This window comes from Ornithodoros turicata, chromosome 2 (genome assembly GCF_037126465.1).
Source record: "Ornithodoros turicata isolate Travis chromosome 2, ASM3712646v1, whole genome shotgun sequence".
NCBI lineage: Eukaryota > Metazoa > Arthropoda > Arachnida > Ixodida > Argasidae > Ornithodoros > Ornithodoros turicata.
In genome coordinates, this window is record NC_088202.1 from 1,362,633 (window position 1) to 1,374,253 (window position 11,621).

At 48.6% G+C, this 11,621-nt stretch overlaps 2 protein-coding genes across 2 annotated transcripts; both read right to left on the reverse strand.

Annotated features, from left to right (window-relative positions):
- Positions 1-708: 708 nt before the first annotated feature.
- Positions 709-2,098, reverse strand: LOC135382992 (uncharacterized). Its single transcript, XM_064612647.1, has 2 exons — positions 1,772-2,098; positions 709-1,680 (listed from the first exon to the last, which is right to left on the reverse strand). Exons 1-2 carry the CDS (start codon positions 1,994-1,996, stop codon positions 1,120-1,122), a joined length of 786 nt encoding a protein of 261 aa, XP_064468717.1. The 5' UTR covers positions 1,997-2,098; the 3' UTR covers positions 709-1,119.
- Positions 2,099-2,124: 26 nt separating this feature from the next.
- Positions 2,125-6,906, reverse strand: LOC135382960 (uncharacterized). Its single transcript, XM_064612628.1, has 5 exons — positions 6,829-6,906; positions 3,647-3,722; positions 2,555-2,947; positions 2,342-2,482; positions 2,125-2,276 (listed from the first exon to the last, which is right to left on the reverse strand). The coding sequence occupies exons 1-5, from the start codon at positions 6,904-6,906 to the stop codon at positions 2,125-2,127; spliced, it is 840 nt and encodes a 279-aa protein (XP_064468698.1).
- Positions 6,907-11,621: the final 4,715 nt, after the last annotated feature.

Here is an 11,621-nt window from a genome sequence, read left to right on the forward strand (position 1 = left end):
CACGCGCAAGCTAGAGTCACTGTACCTGGGGAAGAGTACCGCAATCACTCCGCGTCGTCTGCTCCGGCAGCCATATTGCTTCCAAGCCGCCGCGGAGCGTGTGTTAGGATAGCTGTAGTTCATTGTTACATCGCGTCGCTTTCGCGGCTGTGCAACATAACTTTTGTGACTTCCTGTGGTGGGACTTAGTTAATACTCAACGCAAAGACACACAAGCGTCACTACAGTGTTATTTGTCGTATTACGTAGTCAAGCGAGGAATTCTGTTGGGCATTATGTGTTCGCCGCTGAAAGGCATCGTCGAGTGTCGTTTAGCTCCATGGAGAAGTTTTCTTTTTTTTTTTTCTCGCTTTTCTTTCACCTGTTACTATAAAAACTATAGAGCTGGCACGTGCAGCCTCAGATTGGCATAAATAACTTCCATCAGTTTTATTCTCATTTCTCTTCACAATTACATTTCTATTTTACATGTTCAATAGCCATGCGCATGCCAACACTTTTTGACGCGCATTTTGAATGCTGTGGATTGTTCTTCTGCAGCTCCTCATTTGTTCGTCGCAGCCCAAATCGGAGTCTGCACAATAAATATTCGTGTAAAAGTTTGTGTGCGACACCATGGCAGGCTGGAAAATCAAAGAAAATGGGCTCCACATCTTCTATGAGTTTCTCTACTTGGGTAATTCTCAGCCTGCCCATCAAAAGCGGATCTTCATTCTTCCTGAAGTACCCTTCTGCACACTCTAGAAGAGCGAGGACTTTCCTGGTTGGTGTGCAAAGCGATGGTTTGCTTGGAATATAATTTTTCAGGGCCAAAAGGCTTTGCGCTTGGCTAAGAGTGGAATCGGTTAGAGTTCCCTTGCAGGTGTTGCAGAGGCTGTGCTTTTTCATTATGTTTCTTGCTACGTACCCAGCTAAATACTCAAGTGACTGGTGCTCTTCTGGATCCAGGTTTTCTGCCTCCTCTGGGTCTGGCATGTTCATGCTTAGCAATTCTACGGACAAGTCTGGCCTCGAACACAGGGAGTCTGTCAATTGCAGAGAGTCGTCGATGTCATAGGAGCCATGCTTGCTTGGCTGAAAAAACTGTCCTAGTGTGATAAGTCTCAGGGTATGCTTGAATTATCTTGCTCGAGGAACTGGTGTCCTTGTTCTCACGACACTGAATAGATTTTCAAGGGAATCCTGGCTAAACCGACCCAAAAGTAGAAACTTGAGACCCCTTTCCGTCACGTAAAGTTCACGCTTCAGTGCTGTTGTAGTGGTGATGATTACACCGGACTGAACTGGCTTCCATGTTGGGTTGGTTCTATTTTTGTCTATAATGCTCAACTTCCTGAACATTTCCATAAACTCTAGGAGAAAGAGTTTCGCTTCTTTTCCTTTCTCTGGGCACATGTCACTAAGAGCCATTGTAGGTGTCCTAGACGTCATCAGCGAAAACCACTTGAACACTTGCTCAAGGAACCAGGCCGTTGTTAAGGCTGTGACATCAATCTTCCTGTGCTCGACCAACAGTTTGAGAGCTGCTGCCACGCTGTGACTGAATAGTGCACAGGCAGTGCTTACATTCATTTTGTCGAAGTGGTTTCCACTGAGATGTTTCAGTTTCAACCGTGGAGCAAGTTTGAGACTGTGTTTCTCGTCAATCTCACACAGTTCCCTGATGTATTTAAGAGAGACCTGCAGAAGATAATCGTAACCATAAGTCACCCAGCCTGGCATCGAAACTATCAGATGACGCATGATGCTATGCAGCCAGATGATGAATTACCTCATTGGTTGGCAAGTTGTTCTTCCTGACTGTATCGGCATCCAGAAGTATTTTCTGCTGTCGGATGAGGTGCCCACGAAGATTCTTGAGCAAGTGAGGTGCATCAGCTAGGAAATGCAGACTGCGTCCTCCCCCACAAGGATGCGGACACATAGTTTTTGGGAGCCCATACCTCGTTGCACAAATGCTACACAGTCTCCAAATTGCCATGTTGCCACCACCCATGTCAGATGTGACACAGTCGATTTTCAAACCAAGATATTCACAGCGTTTGATGATATTGAAGAGGATGTCCAATACTTTGGTCGCATCAAAGGATTCCGCTGAAACATGGAAACAATCAGATCACAACACTAAGGACAATACAGAAAGTGATATTTACCTGTGAAATGGTATGCCACTGTTTGTTTCCATCTTGTTTTTACACCGGCAAGCATGAAAACCAGAGCATGTGTTGCCAAAATGGGTTCAGTTGTTGGGTCTGAAGGAGGGATCGTTGGACGTCCTGAAAGATTCCGACAAGAGCATCGCTGCTTAGACATGCCAGGCAGGGTTCGAGATACATCTTACCAGTTACTGAATGCGTTGTACAGTCATAATCTAGACCCGGTGCCAGCTGAATTTCGTCCAGTAACAGCACAGCAAAGCAGTCCTCTGGCTCGAATGTTGCAACCTTTGCTTCCAGCGCAGGGAACATATCCTCAAGGATCCCTGAAATGATACCAGCAACACTGGCTCCTGAATTCAAATGTTCTCCAGCAATCAGCCAGACATTGCAGATACCTGGAGTAAACTTGATATCTTCAATATGCTTTTGAAGTGTCCTGTCTGCAGGTAGCGGCCACCCTTTGTCCCTCAGGTAGTCATATCCTCGTGCTCCACATGCTAACCTGACCTTGAGGGACTCTTGAATTGTCCTCGGGCTCCAAGCAGATCCTCTCATTGTTCCCTTCTCTAATGCATGCAGTTGATCGTCCATGAGGAGTTGACTGAGAGATTGCTTCAGGTTACTGCATTCCGTCTCAGCCTTTGCTCGTTTCTTTCTCTCCAAGTGAAGCTGTCGCTTTAAGACTGAGATCTCGTTGAAGGTATCACCACATGACTTGTCTGTAGGACTGTCCTGTGCCTGTTCTTCAATGCTCTCGTCACAGAAATCTGTGGCTGTGTTGTCTTCCTCTGCAAAGTTGATTCACTCACAATTACAGCTCAATATTTCAGAACGGTTTTCATACCTGACGCGGTGCATATATCTACATATATTTCCAGGCATTACCTTCTAACACGGTCCCTTGATCTTCTGTCAAGGTTGTTGGTAGCCACGTTGGCAACCCTGTATATATTGTACATAACTTCGTTTTCTATGGGGGGAAATAAAACCGAGCTGCAGGTGCGGCAGCGCAATCCTTTTTTTCGGCACCGCTAAGCGACGAAGTGGACGTGGTTGTTCTGCACTCTCGCGTGTTGGAATGCCAGGGCACCAGCTGCTGTAGACCGAAACATAGGTACGGGTCAACAAAGGTGTCATCGACTTCACTGTGCAAGTCTTTCGGTGACTGCTCGGAGAACCCTGCGTGTGAAGAACGCGGGATAGGAGCTTTCCTCAGCCTTGCAGGTGTCCGGTGTGCAAAAATGCTTGGGACTGCCGTCCACTTCCTTCCATCGATTCTCTTGTCCTCGAAGTCATCGCGTGTGAAGTGGTCCTGAGAATGGCATTTTGTTAGCACCGCAGAACAGAGAACACAATAGGAAAATCCAATAAGCTCTACTTTGATACGCCCGCGCGGATCGGAATTACCTGTTCTTCGCAGTTTAACAGTTATTCAATATTGTGTGCAAAGGCTCTACAACAGAAATAAAATACGCCACAGAACTTACCTCGCACAAGCGCGTATTCCTCGTGGGCACGAAGTTCTTGCGGCCGATTCTGTGCAGCCACTGTGACCGACGCGTCCTGTCACTTTTGCCCGTCGGAATGCAAAAAAACGCTTTGCATGACTCTGTCCGGTTGCTGCACCCGAAGGCACAACATCCTGGCATGGTTGTCCGTAGTTGCTCAGCTCTCTGTGATTCTTTTCACATGCAAAAACAGCAAGAACAACACACACACGTGCGTACCAGCATTGCGTTCCCCGTACACACGGCGGCAGGTTGGAAGCAAAGAGGAGGAAAGCGCACCACGTGACTCGCCTCGGCGAATCAGCGAGGCGGCGGCACGAGGAAAGCGAATGCGATACTCTTCCCCCGGTACAGTGACTCTACACCGTGGGGGTTGGCAATGCGACTGTGATTGAGGGCTTCTCAGACCCTGTCCCAGGAAAAGCCGGGCGCTGTCATTGCAGACATGGCAGGACGCCCTGACGGTGCCTTTTCGACACCTCCACTTCTTCCCAGTACGGGATCCGTTCTGGCGCACAGCCGTAAAGCAGAATAAGCTCTAAGGATGCAAATTCTGAACGAACGTCCAACGTGCCGGCTTCTCGCTTACTTCGCTCGAGGCCTTCCCTTCCCATGAGGGCTCGGAGTCTGCTCTTTTTCTTTGCGACTTGCTCGCAGTGCTTGAGCGCGCACTGGCACCGTCATCATATAGCAGGAGATGCGACCGCTGGACACAAATAGACTCTGCTGGCATGCGCACTTGCAATTAACCAAGTGACGATCTATGTGCCTTCGGCACGGCGCAGCTATTTTATCTTTCGTATTCGCACGAAAGTTTCTAACGCAGGCGTGTACACTGATAGGCACCCCTGACCCATCAGCCAGCTTTAACAGTTGGGCGTAGGTGGTTTTCTTCCGAGCGAGCTTCAGGTGACGAAGCCGCTTATCGCCCTTTGCTGTGCGGGCGTATAGGCCTGTTGCGCTGGGCCAGGTGGCGCAGCAAACCTTGTGTGTCAGCGCCGCTAGTGGCGACCTTTCCAACACACGGCCGCTCCCTAGCAGACGACACTCAGTCTACGCTGGCTAACTTGGTGTGGCTTTATCGTTTATCATCTGTTTTCCGGATAGAAAAAAAAAGTCAAAAGGATCGACAAATTATTTCTAAAAAAGTCGCTGAAACATGTGTACAATGCGCGGCACGATGTACATATGCAGAACGCGTGTATGTCGCGAACGACCCTGTTTGTTAGGGTGTTTAGTGTGCTTCTCTGGTGCACTGGGGGTGCACCAGTAAAAGTATAAATTTCATTCTGAGAAAAATCAGGCTTAACAAGAACGTGGCAAAGATTCGCAGGGTGCTCATCGAATTCAATGGGGACTTAACAAAACGCTCGCCGTTATAATTGAAGATAGTTGAACAATATTAACGGGACATCGAAAAGAAACACAAACTGTTTTGTGGTTCAACACCCAAATCGGTGCTCTTTCCTGGGACCTCTGAGCGAACTTCTCGACTATTTAGATTTGGAATCAGCTATCATATGTCCGCCTCGTTCAAAGAGACGTCTAAATTTTTCTTAATGCGTACGGAAACAAAGGTTGTGCACAATTGTATATGTATATGTTTGTAAGAGCTCGAAAGAGCGCTGGCTATATTTTTTCCTTGTATATGTAGGAGTTTCTGGTGACGACGACCCAGTGAAAGAATTGATAAAAACAAGTCAGCTGGTGAGTGTAATTAATGATAGTAAGACCCGGAGACTAGGGACGACGAAAACAGACACATACAGATGTCTCCAAACTCTGTCTGTGTGTGTCTGTTTTCGTCGTCCCTAGACTCGAGATCTTACTGTCACACGGCGACAATTATCCGAAGCATTGGCTGCACAAATATAAAAAGCGGAAAACTGCAAAGCAAATACAAGAAAACGAAAAGTATATCTGGTCAAAGTTTTTGTGTTCTATTTCATTAGAACGGATGCCGATATTTGTTTACTGCAATAATTATACCTGGATATTACATAGCCGCAATGTAAGTCTATGACTGAAAACGGTAAACGGCGGCAGCAGTCAGGAATAATTATTTCAGGGCTTCATATTTTAAGAATTAGCTAGTTCTGGAGTACAAAATATACTACAGCAGTCTGCATATCGCCCCCAGCCGGAATAGCGCTGCCAGTCGGGGACATTTCTTTCGGCGACATCTTTTCCGGAGATTTTCCTTGGGCGGGCAAGTTTTTGCCGTAGCCATCTTCTTGCTGCTATGCGTACGACACAACAGCAGTTTGCGATTTTTAGTAGAGTTTAGAGATTCCATTCGAGTAGAGTTTGATTTCGAAAAAAAAAAACAAAAAAAAAGAACGGCGCACTGTTTGACGCGTCCTACCCGTTGCTATCAGTCGCATACGGAGTGAGAGCGGCCGCGTGCCGTAGCATTCCGACGGTAGGGGTCAGAGTGGCGCTCCAATCGCCCTCCTCAAACTTTAGCGCAACAGCCCTATAACACTCGTCCTTGATCAAAACTAGAGTCACTAAATAGGGGTGCAGAGTATCGCATTCCTTTTCCGCACCGGAGCCGCTGTTCTGTGTCCTTGATTGGGCCGATCGTGTCACGTGGTTTCTCCTTCCAAGAACGCGTCGGCATGTTGAGTCCCCTCCATCCAAAACCGGTTTCCTCTGTTGCGAGCTCGCTCGCCTGCGCGCTGTTCTCCGGCTGAGAAGGGGGAGATTGGCGTCCCATTGCTAGGCGACGCAGCCGGGCCGGACTCAAGATGGCGGTCTCGCTCGCCGGCGTGGCTCAGTGTCGCTTCTCTGCTCCCTATTTAGTGACTCTAATCAAAACGAGATGTTTTCACCTCTTATCGGCGAGCGTACTGTAGACAGAAGCTCTCGCTTGTCTTATCCAGCGTATCTACAGTTTATCGCGGTAACGACGTGCTTTGATTTCACGGCAGAATATCCTTTTCACCGAGCACAGTTCCCGTGTTCCAGCAAAGCTTAATTTGGCTTTATTAAGAAGCACACGTGTCTGTCCGGTTCCCAACAAGCTTGGGGAGCGGATGTTCCTTCCACGTGTTCCTCACTGCAGCCCATTCCCTTTCGGGTAGTGCACGTAACGTTATTACTCGGTCGCCAAGACTTGGCGTTCTCCTAGTAATAGCTTGTTTACATGAGTTGTTTACCGTTTGCACGGATGGCAGTTTCTTTGAGGACATATCAGATCCTTCCGCCAGGAGGTTCCTTTTGGCGTTTTCTGACATTTTTTTAATGTTTTCAGTCTGTACAATGACAATGTACTGAGAAGTTTCGTTCAAAACCGTCCGGCGTCAGCACCTACGGATTCAATTAGCAGTCAGAGGTCCTCTCGCTTCCGGTCTGTGGCCACATGGACCGTTGTGGCAGACGGTGCACCAGCTTCGTGGGCCTCTCGTTCGAGATGCGCTGCTCAGCCGCGCCCTCTTCGAGGCATGGATTTGGCAAGGTCCCTTCACTTTTCCGGGGCTTAACCATAGAACAGCGTCACCCGTCGGATCCCCCAATCCCGTATACGAAGGAGGAGCGCCGTATCCTCTGTCGCGTCTGCCAAGTACCCGAGATTCATCGAACAACCCATCGCAGGGGCGCACTTCATCGTAGCCGAGTTCAAGCTGCTCGTGCTCCCCGAGTTGCTCCTGAGGACGTGCAAGCCGCCCTCGCCGCTATCGCCAGACACCGTCCAGATCTTCAACGACAACCGGAAGCCCGACAACTTCATGTGCCCCCCGAGCGCATGGACGATGTACTGATTGATATCCCCGATGACCTCTGAGTGTGAAAAGCAGCCCTGACGTTGTTTGATCGTCTCGTTGTTTTTGTAAACGCCTGAAGGGCTGTGTGACAGTTCAATTTCGGACACCCTAGTCCATCTGTTGAGGGTGGGGGAATGTGGGGAAATCTTGTGATAGCTTTTCGCTATCTCGGTACGTTCGCCACCGACACCCTACGGGGGCGTGTCTTGTTGTTTGAACTTGTTTTGTGTGCGCGAAGCCAGCGCCCTCGAATTGCTTAAAAAGGGATGCTGCGTGTGAGATAGGGGCTTTTTCCTGTTTGTAGGCTAGGTGGTGCGGAACGGGACATTCTGTTTGGTATGTAATAAACTGCTGTTTGCCTTGTATTTCTTGTATGGCACCTCTTTGGCCGGGAAACCGGCGGTGGTCCTGGTGAGTGGGTCTCGCCTGCCCTTGGAGGGCAGTAGGATTCCCACAATTCTAACGTTGGTATTTATTATCTTATCTTAAATACATTTTTGAGTTGCACATGTCTGCTCTAGACCATGACATGGTGTCAGGAGTGAGACTGACCAGAGGGAAACTTTCTTAAAGCAGGTACGCCCCTTTGAAACTACGTCCAACCCTGCTGAAGCATGGTCGGAGTGGCGCCGCGAGTATGAGACGCATGAACGTGCGCTAAAATACCACAAGGAAGATGATGAAACACGACTATCTCTTCTGCTTCATGTGGGAGGAAAAGAACTTAACAGTGTTTATCGTACGCTGGAGTTCCCGAAAGAATAGACAAAAGAGACTGGTGGTAAAGAACAGGAAGGAAAGGCGAGGACGATGAAGAGCGTCTGGGACGCATTCGACAAGTACTTCAGGGCGTACAGGAATCTCACGCATGCGTCGTTCGTGTTTAATAACTTGTGTCAGAAGCCGGGACAGCCGTTTGATCAATTCCTCCAAGAGGTCAGGCTGCAAGCGGAGCTTTGCGAGTTTGGGCCGGCGTACGAGCGCAATATCAAGGACCGCCTTATTCCTGGCATAAGGGATAACGCCCTTCGAGAGCGTTTGCTACGTGATGCCGCCATTACGTTACAAAACGTGGTTCTTCAGTCCAAGTCTGCGGAACTTTCGAAGAGTCACTCTCAGGCCGTTACCTAGGAAGGTCACGTCGATGAACTCTATACGTCAGGTCAAAAGAAAGGAGTCTACAAACGCTGGCGTGGAAGAGACCCGGGCAGAGTACTAACAACGAGAACCCAGCAGGGCAACACAGAACCGTGTGGAAGGTGTGGCAGGACTAATCCTTCTCGCAACTGTCCAGCGCATGGGCAGCGTTGTGGAAAGTGTGGACAATTTAACCACTTCGCGCAAGTCTGCAGAGGAGGACAACATAACACTTGTCAAGTGCAGGCCTGGTTCAAACTGTCCAAACCGTGGTCATAACAGGCATGACTCTCGACTGCACGCTCTCACAGGTGACCACATGCAAGGGACGTTGGGCGACTTGGTGTCCCTGGACGTCTTAACTGTTGACAGCCTTGGAGGGTCTGCATTCTGGACAGATGATGTCTGAGCAGAAGGTCACCTTCTCGGCTTCAAACTCGATACAGGATCCGAGGTGAATGTAATATCGAAAGAGGGTGTCCGAACTTGGAGCCCTAGACCTCTTGTCAGAAGGTCTCAACGCCGAGTCACAACGTATTCTGGGGAGCAGCTTCCTGTGGTCGGAGAGACAGTCTTGAATTGCACCGCTAATGGACTTATGTGTCCTGTGACGTTTCTGGTTTTCGACTTGTCTTCGTCGCCCATACTGGGTCTTCAAGCATGTCAGAAGTTTAACCTTGTCAAGAGGGTTTGCGAGGTTAAAGGTGAAGTGGCCAGATGTGAGGTTAGCAAAGAGACACCAGAACAAGTCGTCGCAGGGTGTGAAGATGTTTTTCAAGGTGTTGCACGACTGCCAGGGACCCATAAGATCATACTAAAGGAAGACGCAAAGCCGTCTATTTCACCACCTAGGAAAGTGCCTTTGGCCCTTGAGGAGCTTAAATTGGAGCTCGAGAGAATGGAGCGAGACGGTGTCATTGCAAGGGTGTCGGAACCTACTGATTGGTGCAGTCCGCTTATAATTGTGTCAAAACCTAATGGAGACATTCGTGTGTGTCTGGATCCCACGAAGTTAAATGAGGCAATCAAGAGGCCTCATTATCAGATCCTAACACTGGAAAGGCAGTTTGCAAGGCTCCACGGAGCCACAGTGTTCACGGTTATGAATGCATCCCATGCCTTTCACCACCTACAGCTGGATGAGGGAAGTTCTCGGTTGTGTACGTTTGCCACGCCCTACGGTCGTTACCGTTTGTTGGTGATGCCCTATGGGTTGAACTGTGCTCCTGAAGTATTTCAACAGTCTGTGGACCAACTGTTTGCTGAGCTTCCAGATGTTCACCCCTATTTTGATGACATTTTGCTGGCGTCCCGAGATATGAAGGAGCACTGCAAACAGCTTCGAACGGTTCTTGAAATTGCAAGGAAATCAAATTTGAAGCTTAACAAGCAACTCCGGAACTCCGCCGCTACCGTTGTTACGTTCCCGGTGCCGAACCGATGTTACGGCGGGGAAAACTCCCAGAGCGTCGCAGCCGTTACGACTTTGAAGGAAATACAGGACTTATATGTTCACAAGAATTCCCTTACAGAAACTATGAAGCAACTTAGGGTTGAAAGCAGTCAGTATTTCGCTCTTGAAACTGTTTCCTTTAGCGGGACTGTTAGCATCGCTTTTGATTCGGACAGAAGTTCAAGCGTGGCATCCGCATTTTTCTTGGAAGAAAAATGGCGCACTGTCATATCCAGCGCCGATGCTACATCAGATGCACTTGGTAAAGGCACTGGTTCGCGAGACAGGTTCGCGGCTTGGGTCGTCTGAATCTTCGTCGCTACACTCCGCAACGGCCCTCTGGTCTAGTTTGGCTGGCGCACGCGGCGTCGATGATGTCCGCGTCAGTTAAAGGCCCAGTCTCCACGCCGTCGTCTCTGCTGACAAGTTAGGGAAATAAACGATGGCAATGAACGGGTTGTAGAACGATATTGACAGTCGCGAAGTCATAAAAATGAATGACGGCACGCGAACACACCTCCTCCACCCTTGACGGCCTCAAGAGGAAGAGAAAGAGGAGAAGGACAAAGGGAGAACGCAAGCGTTCGCGTAAACTCCTTGCTGTCGTGAAGAGAGAGCGCCCTTGAACAGCGCAAAATGCGGAAAGAGGACGGGAAGCGTACGGAAGGTCAATAACCAGGGAGATATGGGGCGTTGTGACCCATTCCTGTCTGACGCGCGAGCGCTGTTGGTTCGAATTATGCGGTGTATACGCTCGTCTGTTTGAATTACCGGGAGGGTCTCCCCATTGAAATACATGTGGTTTGGACGGGACTCGGACGAGAGTTCGAATTATCCGAAGGTTCGAATTTAACGAAATTCTACTGTACTTTGACTGATTGATATTCGATTCGAATTCCAGAACTCGAATATTCTCCCACCTATATCTATAATATATATCGTACATTGCTACATAGTAAGTAGTGTATGTGATACGTGGTAAAACCTGATATGTGATTGGAATTCGGAAAGAAATCAGGGAGAAATCGGATTTGACCAAAACTTATCTGAAAGTGATTCAGGAGGAATCAAGCCTGAAAAGTCAGACCCCATATACAAAGCGTAATAATGGTTAGGTGCAATTGTTCATGCTATAGTCCCTAATGCAGTAAAACCTCCTAAATGGGAAGCTGTACAGGTGTACATTCAAGTGAGGCCCATGAGTACATATTCTGTTTCTGGTGATTCGCGCAATATTGGCACAAATGTCCGCTGCAACAAGTCTCAAAACACACAGCTAATGTAGGCCTCCCTGGTGGTACCAAATTTTATTAATGCGTGCATGCATAGCTAATTCCCTCGTCATGCTTCTTGATGTGGACCAACAAATTGGTCTTCTGGGAGAAGTTCCCAGGTCGATGCTCACAGTCATGGCCTTTCACCGGTGTGTATGCGAAAGTGCCTCTTGAGGTTTGACTTGTCTGAGAATTTCTTCATGCACTGTGTGCAAGGAAAGGGTTTCTCGCCAGTATGTATCCTTTCATGCTTGGTGACATCCCCCTTCATTCTTGAAACATATGGGCACAAGCGGCACTGGTGCAGTCCAACATGACCATAG